General features: G+C 46.7%; 1 protein-coding gene across 2 annotated transcripts in view; it reads left to right on the top strand.

The window, feature by feature from the left end:
* The first annotated feature begins 1,710 nt into the window (after positions 1-1,710).
* MRPS24 (mitochondrial ribosomal protein S24) overlaps positions 1,711-18,275 on the top strand; it is a 32,747-nt gene continuing 16,182 nt past the window's right edge. Inside the window, exons 1-5 of one of the 2 annotated variants that reach the window (XM_030201712.1) lie at positions 1,711-1,961; positions 2,067-2,200; positions 6,512-6,580; positions 10,476-10,587; positions 13,395-13,681. In XM_030201712.1, the coding sequence (XP_030057572.1) occupies positions 2,159-2,200; positions 6,512-6,580; positions 10,476-10,587; positions 13,395-13,678 (507 nt within the window). In that variant the 5' untranslated portion in view covers positions 1,711-1,961; positions 2,067-2,158 and the 3' untranslated portion in view covers positions 13,679-13,681. Of the gene's footprint in view, positions 1,962-2,034; positions 2,201-6,511; positions 6,581-10,475; positions 10,588-13,394; positions 13,682-18,275 lie in introns of those variants that run through there. The other variant, XM_030201713.1, reaches the window with a different exon arrangement.

Genomic DNA, 18,275 nt, shown 5'->3' with positions numbered 1-18,275 from the left:
CTGCACAAACATTTGTTATCTGGTGACTTTGTTTTTCTGATCATGCTGGCCCAGTACCTGATTCTGCTGCTATCTGTCCTCTTAACTCCTTTTCCAGGGCTTCCTTTCCATTTATTTCTTTACTTTCCGCCTTTCTTCTTCATTTCTTGCCCTACATCCGTAAGTAAAAGCTGGGTCCTCTGCAGATTTGACTGTCCAGTGGATCCAGCTACCTATTTTCTTCATCCATGTGCAGTTTTTCTCCTCGCTTCCTTTTCCCTCATCTCATCTCCTTCCTCACTATTCCCTCCCCTCCATCCACCCATGTCCATCATTTCTTCTCTCTCCCTTCCCTCTCCTCCATCCACCCATGTCCAGCAGCCCTCCTCTCCCCTGCCCTCCCCTCCATCCACCCATGTCCAGCAACCCTCCTCTCCCCCTGCCCTCTCCTCTATCCACCCATGTCCAGCAACTCTGCTCTCCCCTGCCCTCCCCTCCATCTACCCATGTCCACCGACTCTCTTCTCTCCCCTGCCCCCCTCTCCAGCCACCCATGTCCAGTGACTCTCCTCTCCCCTGCCACCCCTCCAGCCCCCCACCCAGCGAATCTCGTCTCTCCCCTGCCCCCCCTACCCAGCGATTCTCCTCACTCCCCTGCCTTCCCTGCAGCCCCTACCCAGCGATTCTCCTCGCTCCCCTGCCCCCCCTCCTCTAGCCACCCAGGTTGTCCAGTGGATTCTTTGGGGCAGGCAGGAAAGATCCCCAGTCTTTCCTGCCCGCTACCTGCGCTGACTCTCCCGCGGCGCTACTGCATCGCTCTTAAAAATGGCCACCAAGACTTACAAGGGCGGCCTCCAAGACTTCAGCAGAAGTCTCGGTGGCCATTTTTAAAGAGCGATCCGGCAGCGGGCAGGCAAGACTGGGGATCTTTCCTGCCTGCCCCGAAGAATCCACTGGACAACCTGGGTGGTTTCCTTCTTCAAGAGGGAGGGAGGAGAGCCGGCTCGCCCTGAAGGCCAACCGGCTCTAGAGACGGCTCCAGCACACCACCGGACCTCACAAAAAAGGTGCTGGTACGCTGTACTGGTGCATACCAGCACAAAAAAAGCACTGCCCATTGCCGAGAAAAAAAATCTCAGCACGAATATAACACGTGCTAGGGTGTCCCCACAACCTGTCCCTCCAACTGACCACTGATTAAGATTTATAACAAACTACTAAAAAAGCCCCGTTTCTGATGCAAATGAAACGGGGGCTAGCAATGTTTTCTTCTGTGTGCATGTGGGAGTGTGTGTGTCCCTGCCCTCTGGCCTCTCTCCCCTCCCCCCTCTGAGTCCTTCACTGTTACAGAGCCAGCGATTTGATTTCGTGCTCTGCTGTTTTCCTTCACTGACTGCGTTACAGAGAGGGCAGGGCAGACACTCATAGGGAAACCGGATATCTCGCCCCCTTCACACTTCCGGCTGGAGGCTTCATAGAACGTTGGTGTTGCCTTTTATATAGAGAGATTACTACTCTCTACCTATGAAAAGTTATTCCGTTATTATACTTCCTCTGTGTACATCTGTATGCTGTACAAACTGGCATGTCTGAAAATATAAATGAGATTAAATAAAAATACCACCAACAATAAAGAACGAAAGAACGACAAGGCGAATGCAGCAGCTCATAGCTTTGCTTGCTTTGTTTTGAGTGAACGGGGATGACAGCTGCGCTGGGAAGGGGAAACTTAGATTGACCTAATTGTTTTCAGCGTTCTGACGTCAGTTCATCTCCTATCTATTAAACCTCCTTGGGAAACATAGACAAACCTAATTGGGTTTCAATGGTTTGACGTCACTTCGTCTCCTGTTTTTTCTAACCTCTTTGGAAACGTATTACATACGTTTGCCCCACCCGAAACGAATTGGTTCAGTCCTCCGTCCTCGCTTTTTCCTTAGGTTTGGGAGCCGAACCACCGCACAAGTTGGTGGGGGGAGGAGGTAGGACGACTAAACGTAACAATACTAGAAGAAATGCACGACTTCTAGAAAACCAAAAATACTTGGTTAAATATCTCCTTTTAAAATTTGTGATTACTTAACCAGGGGCCTTCCAAATATGAAATGTTAAACTTGCTCCGCCGATGCGCTCTCACTTCTTCCCCGAAACCCGGAAGCGTTAGTGGGATATTCCAAAGATGGCGACCTTCTGGTGTGGTAGGAGAGTGCGGCTGCAGCAGGTAGGTGAAGAAATCCAGAGACGCCGGCAGGGGGATCCTGATTCCTACACATTGAGAATACTCGTTTTTTTGGCTATGGTTTGTTTAGGAATCTGTATCGTTTCCTCTTATACCAGTGCCCGTGTTTAAAGCTTTCCAGCCTGAGGCGTGTATTTCTCATCTCATTAACTCCCATCTCCGTTTAACAAGCGCAAAATGTAATGCTTGCTTACCGCTTATGTTATTAGAATTGTAAAATAAGGGTTTTTAAACTTGCCCTGGTGATCCGAAAGCCTGTCAGGTTTTCAGGTGCTTTCTAAGTGAATTTGAATGAGATAAACGTTCATATACTAGAGATACTAGGAGGCCTATTTTCAAAGCACTGACTGGTCTCGTGCTCCAGGCTGTTGGAGGGACTGTTCTTAAAGTGGCCCAGGCTATTGAAGGGATTTTTCTTAAGGGAAAGGAGCACAGTTCTGTAGACCCCCTCACATACCCTCCCCATCAGCTTAACCATACCTGGTTGAGCGCCTGCCATTTCAAGGTCCACCTCCTGGGACAAAAAGTCTGCATTAGCATGCTCTCAGCCCAATAGCTAAAAGGTTGGAAGCTCACGTTACACATGCATTGGACTCCTTATATCGAGCAATCCACTGTAGGGGCTAATGGTCAGTAACCAGCAGGAAGGTTTGGCCTAGCAGATACTACTGGAACATCTCCAGTGCCCACTTGACCGCGAGAGCCGCCTCCTCATTCACTGCATAGTTCTTTTCTCTTGGGAACAGTTTCAAGCTAATGTATGCCACGAGGGGGTCTTCCCCATTCACTTCCTGGGCTAGAACAGCTCCCAGCCTAACCTCTGAGACATCAGTCTCTGTGATAAAGGGTTGATTAAAATCCGGGCTGACCAACACCGGTTCTGAACAGATAGCCTTCTTCGGAGTTTGGAAGGCCACATCCAATTCTTCAGTCCAGTGTATCTTCTCGGGGGACGACTTCTGCAGGAAGTAGGTTAGCGGTTCTGCTTTCTCAGCAAATCCGGGGATGAACTGGCAGTAATAACCCATGATCCCAAGGAAAGCTCATACTTGCTTCCTCATTTGGGGTATCGGCACCCAAGTGATCGCTTCTACCTTCCAGATCTGTGGTCTCACTTGTCCTTTCTTGACCTAGTACCTCAGATACTGGACTTATCTTCTCAAGAAACACTTTTTGGGGTTCGCTGTTAACCCAGCAGTCTGTAGACTATCCAGTACTGCTTCTACTTGGATAAGATGACGATGTCATCTAGGTAGGCAGCCGCATATCCACCATGGGGTCTACATAGGCAATCCGCAAGGCATTGGAAGGTAGTTGTGGCTCCATGAAGGCTGAATGGGAGCACTGTAAATTGGAACAGATCCTGGGGTGTTGAAAAGGCTGTCTTTTCTTTTGCGACGGGGGTAAGAGGTACCTGCCAATATCAATTGGTCAGGTCCAGGGTTGAAATGAATTGGGCCTTTTCAGTTGCTCAGTGAGTTCATCCACCCTTGGCACTGAATAGGCCTCTAGTTTAGATGTAGAATTCACTTTTCGAAAATCAATACAAAACCGGATGCTTCCATCTGGTTTGGGTACCAATATAATGGAGGATGCCCAATTACTTAGGGACTCTTCGATAACTCCCAATTTTAACATTTCCGCGACCTTCTTCGCCTCCGTTTGCTGCCAGGCTTCTGGGATTTGATAGGGACGCTGCCAGACTACCAGTCCTGATTCGGTGATAATATCAAGAGTTGCAAGGTGGGTCCAGCCTAGCCCTTTGGAAAACATATCTCCATTCTGACATATCAACTGCTGCAAGTCGGCCCTCTGCGACTCAGAGAGCTGGTCACCGAGTGGGCCTTCTCCCATATCATAGTTCAAACAGAGAATCCTGTTGAACTCTGGGGCACCTCTTGGATGGCAAACAGCATGTATGGGAGTAGGGAATCCCAGTTTTCCCCATCTTCAGCCACAAACTTCCTCGGATCTGTTTCAAAGTCTTATTGAAAATTCCCGCCAGGCCGTCTGTGGGTGATTCACTGAGGTCCATAAAGTCTTCACCTTGAGTAAGACACACTTGCTTCATCACCCAGAACATGAAGGTAGTACCTTGGTCCATCAATATCTCTGCCGGAATCATCATCTGGGAGAAGAGCTCCCACAGCGCGTTAGCCATGGTGATGATTTTCATGTAGTGTAATGCAATAGCCTCTGGATAGCGAGTAGCATAATCCAGAATTACCAGGATATATTTATGGCCTCAGGTAGGGTCTGTTTGGGGTGCTGCCATACCCACTGCTTCATAAGCAATGGTAGAACTTCCAGGAGCTGGTGCAGGAGGACGACTCTTGATATTTCCAAGCCTGTCTTTTCCTTCTGGTTGCAGCCACCTCCAGGCGACCTCCTTGAGTTGGTAAAATAAACTCCAGGGGTTTTCTTTGACTTGCAGGGAACCCTTCTGGAACCACTGCCAATAGGCCTCTGGTGTGTAGCCCGCCCCCTCTCCAGGATGGCTGCTTTCACCTCTGCATAGGTGGCCATCCCAGCACATCCTGGAATGCCATCTGGCTGTTACATGTTAATAAATTCCCCAGATAAGCTGTCCATGATGCCTCTAGCCAACCAGCAAAGTGGGCGATCCTCTTGAAGTTGGTCATGAAACAGTCTGGATCATCCGGCACCATTTTCTTTAAGACAGAAATCGGAGGAGTTGCTGACAAGCTGGGTGCCTAGGCAGCTATGCCTACTTGGGCCTGCGAGCTCTGTTGCAGCTCCACAAGCTTCTTCAACACTTAAGTGTTGCTGCTGCTGTTGCCACTGCTCAAGGCCTTCCACGTCATATGCTGGGGATTCAAATCTTCTCTCGCTGGACCTCCTTATCGTCAGGCTGGCTCCATCTTCTATACTCCTAGTTATGGGCTCTGCCCCTCCCAGCTCACTTCCTCCCAGGGCAGGTCTCATGCTCTTAAGATGGCCCAGGCTATCAGAGGGACTTTTCTTGAGAGAGGGGCAGTGTTCTGTAGACCCCCCCCCCCCCACCCCACAGACATGTGAACATCATGTATATGTGCTCTTAAACTGATGTACGTACTTTTCACTACTGGAAAGTAATACTACAATTAAATCATCCTAGATTTATACCCTAGATGTATTGTTGTACACCGCATTGCATGGATCTTTTCATAAAGATGGTTAATAAATCCTAATACTTTACAGCCAGGTCTCCTGCTTAGCAATACACAGGATCTCTGATCTTTCCATCTGTCTCACATTTAGTTGTCTAACCCACTGGCCTATAACAGTGTGCCAAGACAAGTTGAGCTTCTGTGATACAGGTCTGCCGCACATTGGTTCCAGTTCTCAAAGCTCTAGCACTATAGCGAACAGCACCCGTCCCATACTGCAGGAACAGTGCAGAAAAATAGCCCTCCAAAGCTCAAAGCTAATGGCATTCAAATTATATGCACACTGTGAGACCAAAAGTAAGGGGGAGGAATGTGCATGTGCACAAGAGTGTCGTGGTAAGCACTGTTCTTGTGTGCATGAGCCAGGAAAATCCTGAAGTGAAGCACACATCAACACCATTCTGCGCCTTTAAATATAAGCTTTTCACATTTTTTCCCCACTTGAAAAGCTTATAATTTTTAATGCAGAAAACAGGTGCCACTGTGTGCTTTCACTTTCGGGTTTGCACAAACTTGCACATATTTGATTTCAGTACCAGCACTTAGAGGTTTGCAAAATGAAAACCGGCAGATTTTAAAAAGAAAATCACAAGAAATCCTCTCTTCAAACCATACCCCAATGTCAGCTCCGAGCTGGCATTTTTCTAGCAGTAAGAGCGAGGTTTTGTTTGTACACTGTTCTCTGAGCATTGAGGAGGCATAGCAGATGATCTCATTAATGTCCGTTTGACTACATTTAAATATGATTTGCAGCCATCTATGGCGCGTTCTTTCTTTCCTGTGCTAAAGCCCTATGAGTTTTTTGCACAGATATGGTTCTTACCTGCTGTCTACATGTGAGAGAGTGTTAACCTTCACCCTCTCTTGCTGTTTTGTAAAAGTTCTAAATGTCTTTTAACAAAATGCAGAACATCTTGAGAGTAATTACTTAAATAGGTCTATACTTCAGCATTCATTGGTACTCTGAATCAATGCACAGTTTATAATTTTATGACTACAGGACGTCTTAAATCTTAATTTTAAATACACGATGCTTATGAATCTGCATATTGAGGGGGATGGAAATACTGCTGTTTAACCATTCCATTTTCATATTTGCTTGTTGGGGTGAATTCTTTTTTAGGTTTTACAGAACATCTCGTGGGTTTTTGCTAAGAGTCGAAACATTCAGACTTCATCCATTTGTTTCAAGGTAATCCCGCAGATGATATTATACAGATTATTCTACATTGGAGCCTGTTCTATTTAACTGTTTTAATAGGGATTTTGCAGTATGTCAAACATACACAGGGCAAATAGTAATTCACTCTGCAGCTCCTCAGTACCTCTGCACTCTTATCTCTCCCTACACTCCTCCCTGTGAACTCCATTCATTGGGTCAATCTCTCTTATCTGTACTGGTCTCCTCCACTGCCAACTCCAGACTCTTGCTGCACCATACTTCCTGAGTCAGTACTTCAAGTTCCATCTCTGGCAGTCTTCAAATGTAGGCTAAAAGCCCACCTTTTTGAAGCTGCTTTTAACTCTTAACCCCTGTTCACTTGTTCAGTACTCACGTCTGTTGTATCATTCCCACCTTAAGTAATTTTCTTATCCCTTATTTGTCATGTTTGTCCCGATGAGATTGTAAGCTCTTGTCAAGCAGGGACTGTCTCTTACATGTTCAACTGTACAGCACTGCGTATGTCTAGTAGTGCTATAGAAATAAGTAGTAATAGTATCTCCCCTCTGTGTTCCTAATCCCTATCCATCCCCCATTTCCAGCATCTCTCCTCTCTGTCCCTGTCCTCCCCCCATGTTCAGCATATGCCCTCTGTGGCCTTGTCCCTATGCTCCCTCAATATCCAGCATCTCTTCTTTGTGGCCCTATCCCTCCCCACAATCAGCTTCTCCCTTCTCTCTTCCCTTCATCCTACACCCTTCAGCCTTGAGCCAGCATCTCTCCTTGTCTCTCCTGCCCTTTACCCTGGGACCAGCATCTCTCCTTCCACTCCCCTCCCTTGGCAATTCTGGTATCTTCCACCCTCTCTGTAGATTTGGCATCTCATCCCCCCTCCTCCAAACGGAAAACTTACAATGGGTTGCTAGCAGTGGAAGTGCTACAGACAGGTCTTCTCCAGCTGAGGTGGGCAACTTTTATACTCTACTGCATAGTGCTCGCAAATACTTAAGGAATAGTGTTCATATGGGAAAAGGTTCTGTGGTCTGAAGAAACCAAAATGGAATTTGGTGATCTCTGTGCTAAGCAATATGTGTGGCATAAAACTAACAGCACATTCCTTTGCTAACACCATCCCTTCAGTAAACTCTGATAGTGTTAGCATGTTTTGGTGATGCTTCACAACACCGGGGACAGAGAAGCTGTGAAGATTGAGGAGAAAGATTGATTTTGCAAAGTACAGGCAGATCCCGGAAGAAAACTCCTAGTCTGCCAAAAACTGGGGGGTGGCTTGTATAAGGATCTGATGAAAACGGGCTGTTCAGCTGTCCATGCTGTAATCACGCTTTGTATCAGTGTGATGCCTGGATAAAGATCTGCTTGCCAGATGTGAATGCTGTATTTTACTTTACATGTATTAGTGTGATGCCTACATGACAGTTTTACACATTACTACTACTGTGACCCGAGTGTAGCAGAGACAGGTCATAAGCTACGAGTGTATGTCAAAAAGGGAAGAGGAGACACCTTAAGGTGAGTAAAATGTCAGTTTGCAACATTGATGGATTGCTGATTTAATCAAGTTTTGACAATGAGTGTGACTATGCTGCATCAAAATTGTAAAACTGTTCTCTGATTGTGTGACCTCCCTGTTTGTGAGGTAGTATTTGATCATGATAAAGTGTAACCTGCAAGAGTGGCATGTACAGCTCTGGCTGTTTTATTGCGCAGACTAAATGGGCCATGATTTGCCATCATATACTGTTACTGATTATTTTTAAAGTGCTTCTAGGTGTATGCATTGAGACAGTCTTTGCTCCACAGACTACTAGAAGCAAACATACATGACAAACAAGAGAGTCTAGGAGAATATGTTACAGGAAAGCAGTCAAGATGTAAAAGCAACTTCAAAAAGGTGACATTTTAGTCTGGATTTGAATTTGGCCAGAGAGGGAGCGCGATGCATCAATTCAGGAAGTCTTATTCTGTAAAAATGATCCCACAAGGATGAAAGAGTGGAATCCGAAGTTAGCAACGGAGAGAATGGGCATAAATAAGAAATCTTCCAGATAACTTTTTCACCGGGAAGGATGTAGGGAGAGAGGAGATAAACCATGAGGAACTACAGAGTGAATTCATTTTACAGAGGTTTTGTAAGAATAAGAACTGTCAAACTTTATATGTATTACAGTGGGGGAAATAAGTATTTGATCCCTTGCTGATTTTGTAAGTTTGCCCACTGACAAAGACATGAGCAGCCCATAATTGAAGGGTAGGTTATTGGTAACAGTGAGAGATAGCACATCACAAATTAAATCCGGAAAATCACATTGTGGAAAGTATATGAATTTATTTGCATTCTGCAGAGGGAAATAAGTATTTGATCCCCCACCAACCAGTAAGAGATCTGGCCCCTACAGACCAGGTAGATGCTCCAAATCAACTCGTTACCTGCATGACAGACAGCTGTCGGCAATGGTCACCTGTATGAAAGACACCTGTCCACAGACTCAGTGAATCAGTCAGACTCTAACCTCTACAAAATGGCCAAGAGCAAGGAGCTGTCTAAGGATGTCAGGGACAAGATCATACACCTGCACAAGGCTGGAATGGGCTACAAAACCATCAGTAAGACGCTGGGCGAGAAGGAGACAACTGTTGGTGCCATAGTAAGAAAATGGAAGAAGTACAAAATGACTGTCAATCGACAAAGATCTGGGGCTCCACGCAAAATCTCACCTCGTGGGGTATCCTTGATCATGAGGAAGGTTAGAAATCAGCCTACAACTACAAGGGGGGAACTTGTCAATGATCTCAAGGCAGCTGGGACCACTGTCACCACGAAAACCATTGGTAACACATTACGACATAACGGATTGCAATCCTGCAGTGCCCGCAAGGTCCCCCTGCTCCGGAAGGCACATGTGACGGCCCGTCTGAAGTTTGCCAGTGAACACCTGGATGATGCCGAGAGTGATTGGGAGAAGGTGCTGTGGTCAGATGAGACAAAAATTGAGCTCTTTGGCATGAACTCAACTCGCCGTGTTTGGAGGAAGAGAAATGCTGCCTATGACCCAAAGAACACCGTCCCCACTGTCAAGCATGGAGGTGGAAATGTTATGTTTTGGGGGTGTTTCTCTGCTAAGGGCACAGGACTACTTCACCGCATCAATGGGAGAATGGATGGGGCCATGTACCGTACAATTCTGAGTGACAACCTCCTTCCCTCCGCCAGGGCCTTAAAAATGGGTCGTGGCTGGGTCTTCCAGCACGACAATGACCCAAAACATACAGCCAAGGCAACAAAGGAGTGACTCAGGAAGAAGCACATTAGGGTCATGGAGTGGCCTAGCCAGTCACCAGACCTTAATCCCATTGAAAACTTATGGAGGGAGCTGAAGCTGCGAGTTGCCAAGCGACAGCCCAGAACTCTTAATGATTTAGAGATGATCTGCAAAGAGGAGTGGACCAAAATTCCTCCTGACATGTGTGCAAACCTCATCATCAACTACAGAAGACGTCTGACCGCTGTGCTTGCCAACAAGGGTTTTGCCACCAAGTATTAGGTCTTGTTTGCCAGAGGGATTAAATACTTATTTCCCTCTGCAGAATGCAAATAAATTCATATACTTTCCACAATGTGATTTTCCGGATTTAATTTGTGATGTGCTATCTCTCACTGTTACCAATAACCTACCCTTCAATTATGGGCTGCTCATGTCTTTGTCAGTGGGCAAACTTACAAAATCAGCAAGGGATCAAATACTTATTTCCCCCACTGTATCTCATTAAGTATGAAGTATAAATGAGACAGTAAAATAAATCATAATGATTGTATTCACTGTTAGATAAGTGATTGCATTTTCTTCAGTTGTCAAGGATTCTCGGTATTGCTGATGCTAACCTTTCTTTCCTGTGTTTTTTATAGAACAGAGCTGCTCGGGTGCGAGTTGGGAAAGGAAACAAACCTGTGACATATGAGCAAGCTCACCCTCCCCACGACATTGCTCACAAGAAAGGCTGGCTGTCCCTGCACACAAGTCAGTACCCATTGAGTATATTCATGTCAGCACCATGCTATAAGTGTGAGCTGTATGTGGCATCTCGCATTGTGTATTCATGCTGCTGTGAACAGGGTTGAGCTGAGAGAACTCTCCAAAAGCTGGATATAATAGCACTTGTACACTAAGATGCCACCCATAGTACTGAATAATTTACTATGGACTAGGGGTGTTCATTCATTTGACTCTATATGGGAAACCTCAATTAACATTTTCCAAATCTTTTTCTGTTATTATTTGTGTTGTTAAAAGTGCACATTGTTCCAGAAGAGTGTGCACACTTTTTGAAAGTGGATGTACTCTTTCATAGGAATTTGTGCTCTTAAAAATATTCTTTTAACAACAACAAAAAAGAACGAAAGGAACATTCCTGTAAACAACACAGGAAACGTTCCAAAATGAAATGTTGCAAGGTGCAGACCTCTACTGTAGAGCAGAAGCAACTCTCACACATTTATTTTATTATCTTTGGATTTAAAGAAACAAATGTACATGGTTGAGTGGAATAATGCGGCTGATTCCGGAAGTGCAGTTGGCAAACAGGGGCCCAAATAGGAGGATGGAATAATTGTGGTCTCTGGATACCAAATGGCTGCTGGTGCTGTGCTGTGGTGTTATTTAGTATCCTGAGTCTTCGCATTTAGATTGGGTGAAACTGATACTCTCTGACCACTAGAATGGTAGAGGATGGCATACTGCTCACTTACCAGGAAGTTGTACCATCCTGTTGAAGCCGAGATGGCCATATTAATGGAATTTTAAAAAATGGTAAGTAACATACTGGTCCTCTACGCTTTTTCCCAATTTGTGTCTATGGGAAAAAATTCTGAGCACATCTGTGTGCATGATGTGTGTTAAAAAAGGGAGGCAGGTTCTCAGTGACTTGTAGTTACTATAGTGAAAATTGCCTGAAATTTCAATGCCTCAATATAATGAATAAACAGAACTCCAAAAATGGGTGCCCACAACGTAGGGATCTATCCACATCCCCAGGCACCCTAATATTACAAACAGGAACTTTTCTGATTGTTTCTTCAATCATAGTCATAGTAGATGACGGCAGAAAAAGACCTGCACGGTCCATCCAGTCTGCCCAAGAAGATAAATTCATATATGCTACTTTTTTTATTTGTACTGTCCTCTTCAGGGCACAGACCGTATAAGTCTGGCCAGTCCTATCCCCGCCTTCCACCACCAGCTCTGGCACAGACTGTATAAGTCTGCCCAGCACTATCCTCGCCTCCCAACTACCAGTCCTGCCTCCCACCACCAGCTCTGGCACAGACCGTATAAGTCTGCCCAGCACTAACCCTGCCGCCCAACCATCAGCCCTGGCACAGACCGTATAAGTCTGCCCAGCACTAGTCCTGCCTCCCAACCACCAGCCCTGGCACAGACCGTATAAGTCTGCCCAGCACTAGGTCCCGCCTCCTAACCACCAGCCCCGGCACAGACCGAATAAGTCTGCCCAGCACTAGCCCCGCCTCCCAACCACCAGCTCTGCCACCCATTCTAGGCTAAGCTCCTGAGGATCCCTTCCTTCTGCACAGGATTCCTTTATGTTTATCCCACGCATGTTTGAATTCCGTTACCGTTTTCATCTCCACCACCTCCCGCGGGAGGGCATTCCAAGCATCCACCACCCTCTCCGTGAAAAAATACTTCCTGACATTCTTCTTGAGTCTGCCCCCTTCAATCTCATTTCATGCTCTCTCGTTCTACCGCCTTCCCATCTCCAGAAAAGGTTTGTTTTCATCATCATTAGCTTCTGCTCTAGCCAGAGACCTGCCTCTAATATTAGTAAGCCTGCTAAGTTTTGTGTCCATAATATGAATAATTTATCTGAAAATATATAATTGAAAGGAGAGTGTTTGCAATAAGTTTTTGTAGTATAAATAAGATAAGTGGCCAGGAGGGGGTGGTTTTGGTGAAAAATTCCTTGCAAGATTTTAAACTTTCCATTATATAGCTTCAGCCATTGCAGTTTTTTAAACCATGCTTGTTGCATTTATGAAATAATCCTCAGCTATATCTACTTGTTCTCACAGATTATATAGATTGATAATGGTGGGCATCACTAAGTGGTAAGGAGCTTTTAAAAACATTTTTAAAAATACAGCCCACTAAGGGCCTATTTACTGAACTGTGTTAAGGGTTTGCAGTTACCACATTGTAACTGCAAAACTTCTACATTAAGGTTTGAGGATGTTTCCTGCATCTTCCAATACAGTTAAATGTACAACAAAGATCTTTGTTATGCATTAATTGCACTTCAGGTAACAGTGTAGTTAACTACACCTATTGAGGTGGGGTTAACTCTACCATATTGTCTGTCAGTTTAACAATTAATGTGCACCAACTACCTCCACATTAATTGTAAGATGCAGCAGTTACCACATGTTAATAACTAAGGTGTTGTATTAACTGTTAGTGTACATTATTTGCTACAATAAACAACTAAGAAAACTTAGTAAATAGGCCCCTAAATTTCCTTAGGAAAAACACAACTACAGTGAGGGAGCAGAATTGTAATTTTTGTTTGTTTGTGGCTGAATTATTAGAAGGGATTCACCCTACCTGTTTTCCCATTTCCTGCCCTTCCCCCTCAGTGCTGGTGAATCACCTTTTTTTTTCCTTCCCTGAATGCTTCCCACTTCCCCAGTGCCCCCCACATCTCATTCCTGAGTTGCTGTGCTTCCTGCCCTGAGCAGCACTCCCATGACACTTTACTCCCTATCCTGGCTGCTTTCAATCCAGGCATTCTTCTCAGCTCTCATTTCTTGCAGGTAACCTGGATGGTGAAGATGGCGCATCAGAGCGGACAGTGGAGGATGTCTTTATCCGAAAGTTTATCTTTGGTACCTTCCATGGTTGCCTAGCCAATGAAATTGTGATCAAGCGCCGTGCCAATCGCATCATCATCTGCGCAGTACTTGTGCAGAAGCTGGCACCACACAAGTTCTATTTCCTGCTTGGCTACACAGAGACACTGCTTAGCTTTTTCTACAAATGTCCTGTCACCATGGAGGTACAGACTGTAGAAGAGAAAGTCATCTACAAGTACTTATAACAGGTAAGGAGGGACTACTTCTGGTTTAACAATTAATTTCATTCATTTATTTCCTTCCTTTCCCATCTTTTCCTGGGTACATGCAAAATGGGTTGCAAAATAATAATAATAATTTTTCATAAGCAATATCCACAATATGGCAATTTGAATTTTTATCCCCCATAAGAAAACATCTGACCAGTGCAGCATTCCTTATTTTCTACTCTGGACGAGTGGGTAATATGCACGCCTACCAGCAGAAGGAGACTGAGAACTTCTACAGAGGAGCTGTGCAACCCCCCCCCCCCCCCCCCACCTCCTCAGTATTTCTCAGTCTCCAGCAGAGAGAGGTTGGTACGTGCAACTCTCGGTGGTCTGGTTTTTGGATGCGCCTTTTTGACCCTGTTTAACAAAAAAGAAAGAATTTGAACAGGGTATTCTACAGACTTTTAAGTGACACACACAAAAAAGGAGAGATTCTGAAGGCTACTTGAAGAAGCACAGGGTCTCAGACTTTGCTCCTGCATCCTTGGGGGTGCACACTCCAGTTGCCGGGTCCCCCCCCCCTCCCATGGGTGTTCATGCCTTGGCCTCCTCCCCCGCATGGCCTGGGAGGAGTTCCTTTAGGCAGCTGTAATAAGGAAGTGTCAGGTGATGTTTGTCATTAAAAAAAAAAAAAAAAAAAGAAATCTGGCTCAAGCAGTGCAGAGCCTGAAGGCAGTGGGTTCCGGTATCTACCGTGGACCCGGGAGGGGCAGTTTCGTGAAGGTCTGTCAGGAGCAGTGAGCATGACTGCGCCTTCATAAAGGTGCAGTGGTGTGTGGCGTGCCATGTGACAAGCAGCCTTTGCTGCGTGTGCGAGGAAACGGCTCCAGAGCAGGGGTCTCCAGGGCCATCGATGATGGAGAAGTCGCAGCAGGCTTCGAGGGAGGCTGCAGTCAGTGAGTTGGGTCCAGGAGCATGCGTGACTTCTCCCATGGTTTTGGCAGGAACCATCTCCATTTTAACTTCAGGTTCTGAGACCTTGGATGTCCTGGCATGATGCTTCTGTGGGCTCTACGCCTTTTTCCCCCAAATTTGTTTTGTTGTTGCACCAGACTTGGTGGGAGAGTCCTCCAGTGGTCCTTCCACACATCCCTTGAACCCTCGGTTGGGGGCTTAGCTGTGGTTCTACAGGCCAGGTGGCCTTGGGTGTCCTTGTAGGAGGACTTGGAGGAGGTCCTTTCCTTGGGGTCAGACCCATTGAAGGTAGGTTTGGACAGACGAGCTATGGGAGTTGGATCCCCTGAAGGAGACCTCTGTGATTCCCCCTGGGCAAGGACCTTTCTGTGGTCTGCATTTTCGGGCAGCAGGAGTTACTTATCTCGTCTCTGAGGTGCTTCGGGTACTTAAGTTCTCAGAGGATCAGCTGCCAGCTCCTAGGAAGGGCGATGTGCTCTTGAAAGGGGTGCGTAAGTCTCTGCAGACTTTTCCCTAATATGAGGACTGCATGAGCTGGTGGAGGCCAAGTGGCAGACGCCAGACTCACCATTGCGGATTGGGCAGCAATGGCACATCTCTACCAGCTTCCATAGGCGAACTTAAATCTTTTCGGCTGCCTAAGGTGGATGCGCTGGTTACAGCTGTCACTAACAAGATGGCTATCCCTGTGGAAGGGGGCACAGCACTTAAGGATCCATAGGCTCACAGGATGGAGGTGCTTTTGAAGCACTCCTTCAAGGTTTTGATCCTGTTCTTGCAGGTTCCAGCTTTCTTTAGGTGGGCCAAGGGCTTGTTGGATTCTCTGTCGGTAGACTCTTTCGAGTCTTCAAAGGTCATTAATTTGGAGATTGGTACTGCCTTTTTGGCAGATACCTTGTATGATTTGCTCTGGGCAAAGGAGGTAGCTGAGCAGCGTTTCTTGTGGCTTCGGAACTGGTCAGCGGACTTGTCTTCCAAGGTTCAGCTGAGTCAACTTCCTTTTAAGGGTAAGCTCCTCTTTGGAGAAGAGTTGGAGAAGTTGGTCAAGAGATTGGGTGACTTTGAGGGCAGGTCGCTGGTGGCTTCCTGGGCGGCCAGTATGGGGTGCTTCTGGAGATGTGGAAATATAGACCGGGCAAGGGAGGTGGTCCTCAGCTGAGTCATTTTTGGAAGAGGTCAGTCCTTTCAAGGGAGTTGTTGAGGAAGGGGGAGCGAGACGGTGCTCAAAGGGGTTCTGGCCTTTCAGACACTCACAATGAGGATTTGGGGGCCCATTTTCCGGTTTGTCCCACTGGCAGCAGGTTGCAGCAGTTTTACTAGAGGTGAGCCCAGGTGACTTTGGACCAGTGGGTCATCGACATCATCAGGTACAGTTATGCTCTGGAATTCCGTCGCCCTCTTCTGGACGCCTTCCTTGTGTCTCCCTGCAAGTCCTCAGTCAAGGTAGAGGTGGGTTTGTCAGACTTCGGACAAGCTTCTGGCGTTGTGTGCAGTGGTTCCAGTTCCTCTGGGCGAGAGAGTCTCTGGGAGGTATTCTGTTTACTTTTTGGTGCCCATGAAGGAGGGTTGTTTCCAATTTTGGACCTAAAACAAATGAAATAGGCCTTGTGTGTTTTGCCTTTTCAGATGGAAACTTTGCTGTCGGTCATCACTGCAGTGAATAAGGGAGAATTCCTCACGTCCCTGGATCTATTGGAGGCATACCTATACATTCTGATTCTCCTGGATCATCAGTGCTATCTCCACTTTGTGGTTCTTAGGGGCCATTACCAGTTCCGAGTGTTGCCTTTTGGGCTGGCTATTGCTCCTTGGACGTTCTCCAAGGTGGTGGTGGTGACGGTGACGGTCTCCTTCCAGCAGGATATGGAGTGCTGGTTCACCCTTACCTGGATGACTGGTTGATTCGGGCCAAGTTGGTGGAGGAGAGTCAGGCGATGATGGCCAAAGTGGACCAGCTCGGGCTGGGTAGTGAATTTGGGCAAGAGCTCTCTTGTTCCTAGTCAGTCTCTGGAGTACTTGGGAGTGTGCTTCAACACTCAGGTTGGAAGTGTTTCTTCCAGATCTCAGGATTCAGAAAATCCAGTCTCGGGGCCGGGAGCCCTTCCGCATGGGAGATTCTGAAGGCCTTGGGATCCATGGCAGCCATCATAGAAGTGGTTCCATGGGTGCAGGCTCACATTTGTCCTCTTCATGTGGTTCTGTTAGCGTGATGGTCTCCGCAGTTGGACCCTCTCTCTTGCCGCCTTTCCTTCCGACGCCCAGTTCATCACAGTCTTCAGTGGTGGCTTGACTTCCATCATCTGAGCCGGGGTATGCCCCTGGATTCTCTAGATTGGATTCTAGTACAACAGGTGCCAGTTTGTTGGGCTGGGGTGCCTGTTGTCTTGGTCGAATGGTGCAGGGGCATTGGTCGGTGGAGGAATCCCGATGGTCCATCAATTGGCTAGAGATGCGGGCCACTCTGCTGGCACTGTTGGAATTTCAGGAGCTGGTGCACGGAAGAGAGATCCCAATGTTGTTGGACAACACCATGGCAGTGGCTTATACCAATCGGCAGGGGAGACCAAGAGTCCTCTGTTAGCACAGGAGATGATTGCTGTGATGGATTGGAGGAGCAGCATTTGCAGTTGCTGTTAAGCATGTGGCTAGGGTCCACAATCTGGAGGCAGATTTCCTCAGTCGTCATCTCCTTGATCCAGATGAGTGGTCTCTGGCTTTCTCCACCTTTCACTTCATTGCTCAGCGTTGGGGCCAGTCAGTCTTGGACCTCATGGCCACGGCCGGCAATGCCAAGGCCACTCAGTTCTTCATTTGAGGGGAGAGAGCCAGTGGTGGAGGGGCTTCTGTACATGTTTCTTCCATGGCCACTCATCAGGCGCATTCTTCAGCATGTCCAGTTTCATGGGAGATGTGTGGTGCTGGTGGCCTCGGATTGGCCGAGGCGTCAGCGGTATGCAGATCTTATGCTCTTGTGCATGAGAATGCCTCTTTGTTTTCCAGTAGAGGATGGTCTTCTTCAGGGTCCTGTGCAGATGCCGGATATGGCTCAATTCTTGCCTATGGCACGGCTGTTGAGAGGGTGCGGTTGCTGAAGATGGGCTATTCGCCTTGTGTCATTTACACACTGTTGAGTTCTAGGAAGCATTCCATGTCCTTGGTGCATATCCACATTTGGTGAGTTTTTGAGGCGTGGTTCGAGGAGCGTAAAATCAATTCCCCTCAGGCTTCTATGGGCAATATCTTGGACTTCTTTCATTGTGACTTGGAGAAAAGGCTGTCTCTTTCTTCCCGTCGCGTGCATCTGGCAGCGTTGTGTTTTCGGGGACTGGTTCAAGGGCAGTCCCTTGCTCTTCATTCGGACGTGTCGTGTTTTACATAGGTACATAAGTTTTGCCATACTGGGGCAGACTAAAGGTCCATCAAGCCTAGCATTCTGTTTCCAACAGTGGCCAATCCAGGTCACAAGTGCCTGGCAAGATCCTCAGAACAGTACAATACAATACATTTTATGCTGCTTATTCTAGAAATAAGCAGTGGATATTCCCCAAGTCCATTTTAATAATGGTCAATGGACTTTTCCTTTTGGAAACCATCCAAACCTTTTTTAAACCCTGCTAAGCTAACCAATTTTACTATATTCTCTGGCAACGAATTCCAG

The sequence above is a fragment of the Microcaecilia unicolor genome, chromosome 4 (genome assembly GCF_901765095.1).
Source record: "Microcaecilia unicolor chromosome 4, aMicUni1.1, whole genome shotgun sequence".
NCBI classification, from domain to species: domain Eukaryota; kingdom Metazoa; phylum Chordata; class Amphibia; order Gymnophiona; family Siphonopidae; genus Microcaecilia; species Microcaecilia unicolor.
This window is presented reverse-complemented; position numbering and strand designations above follow the sequence as displayed.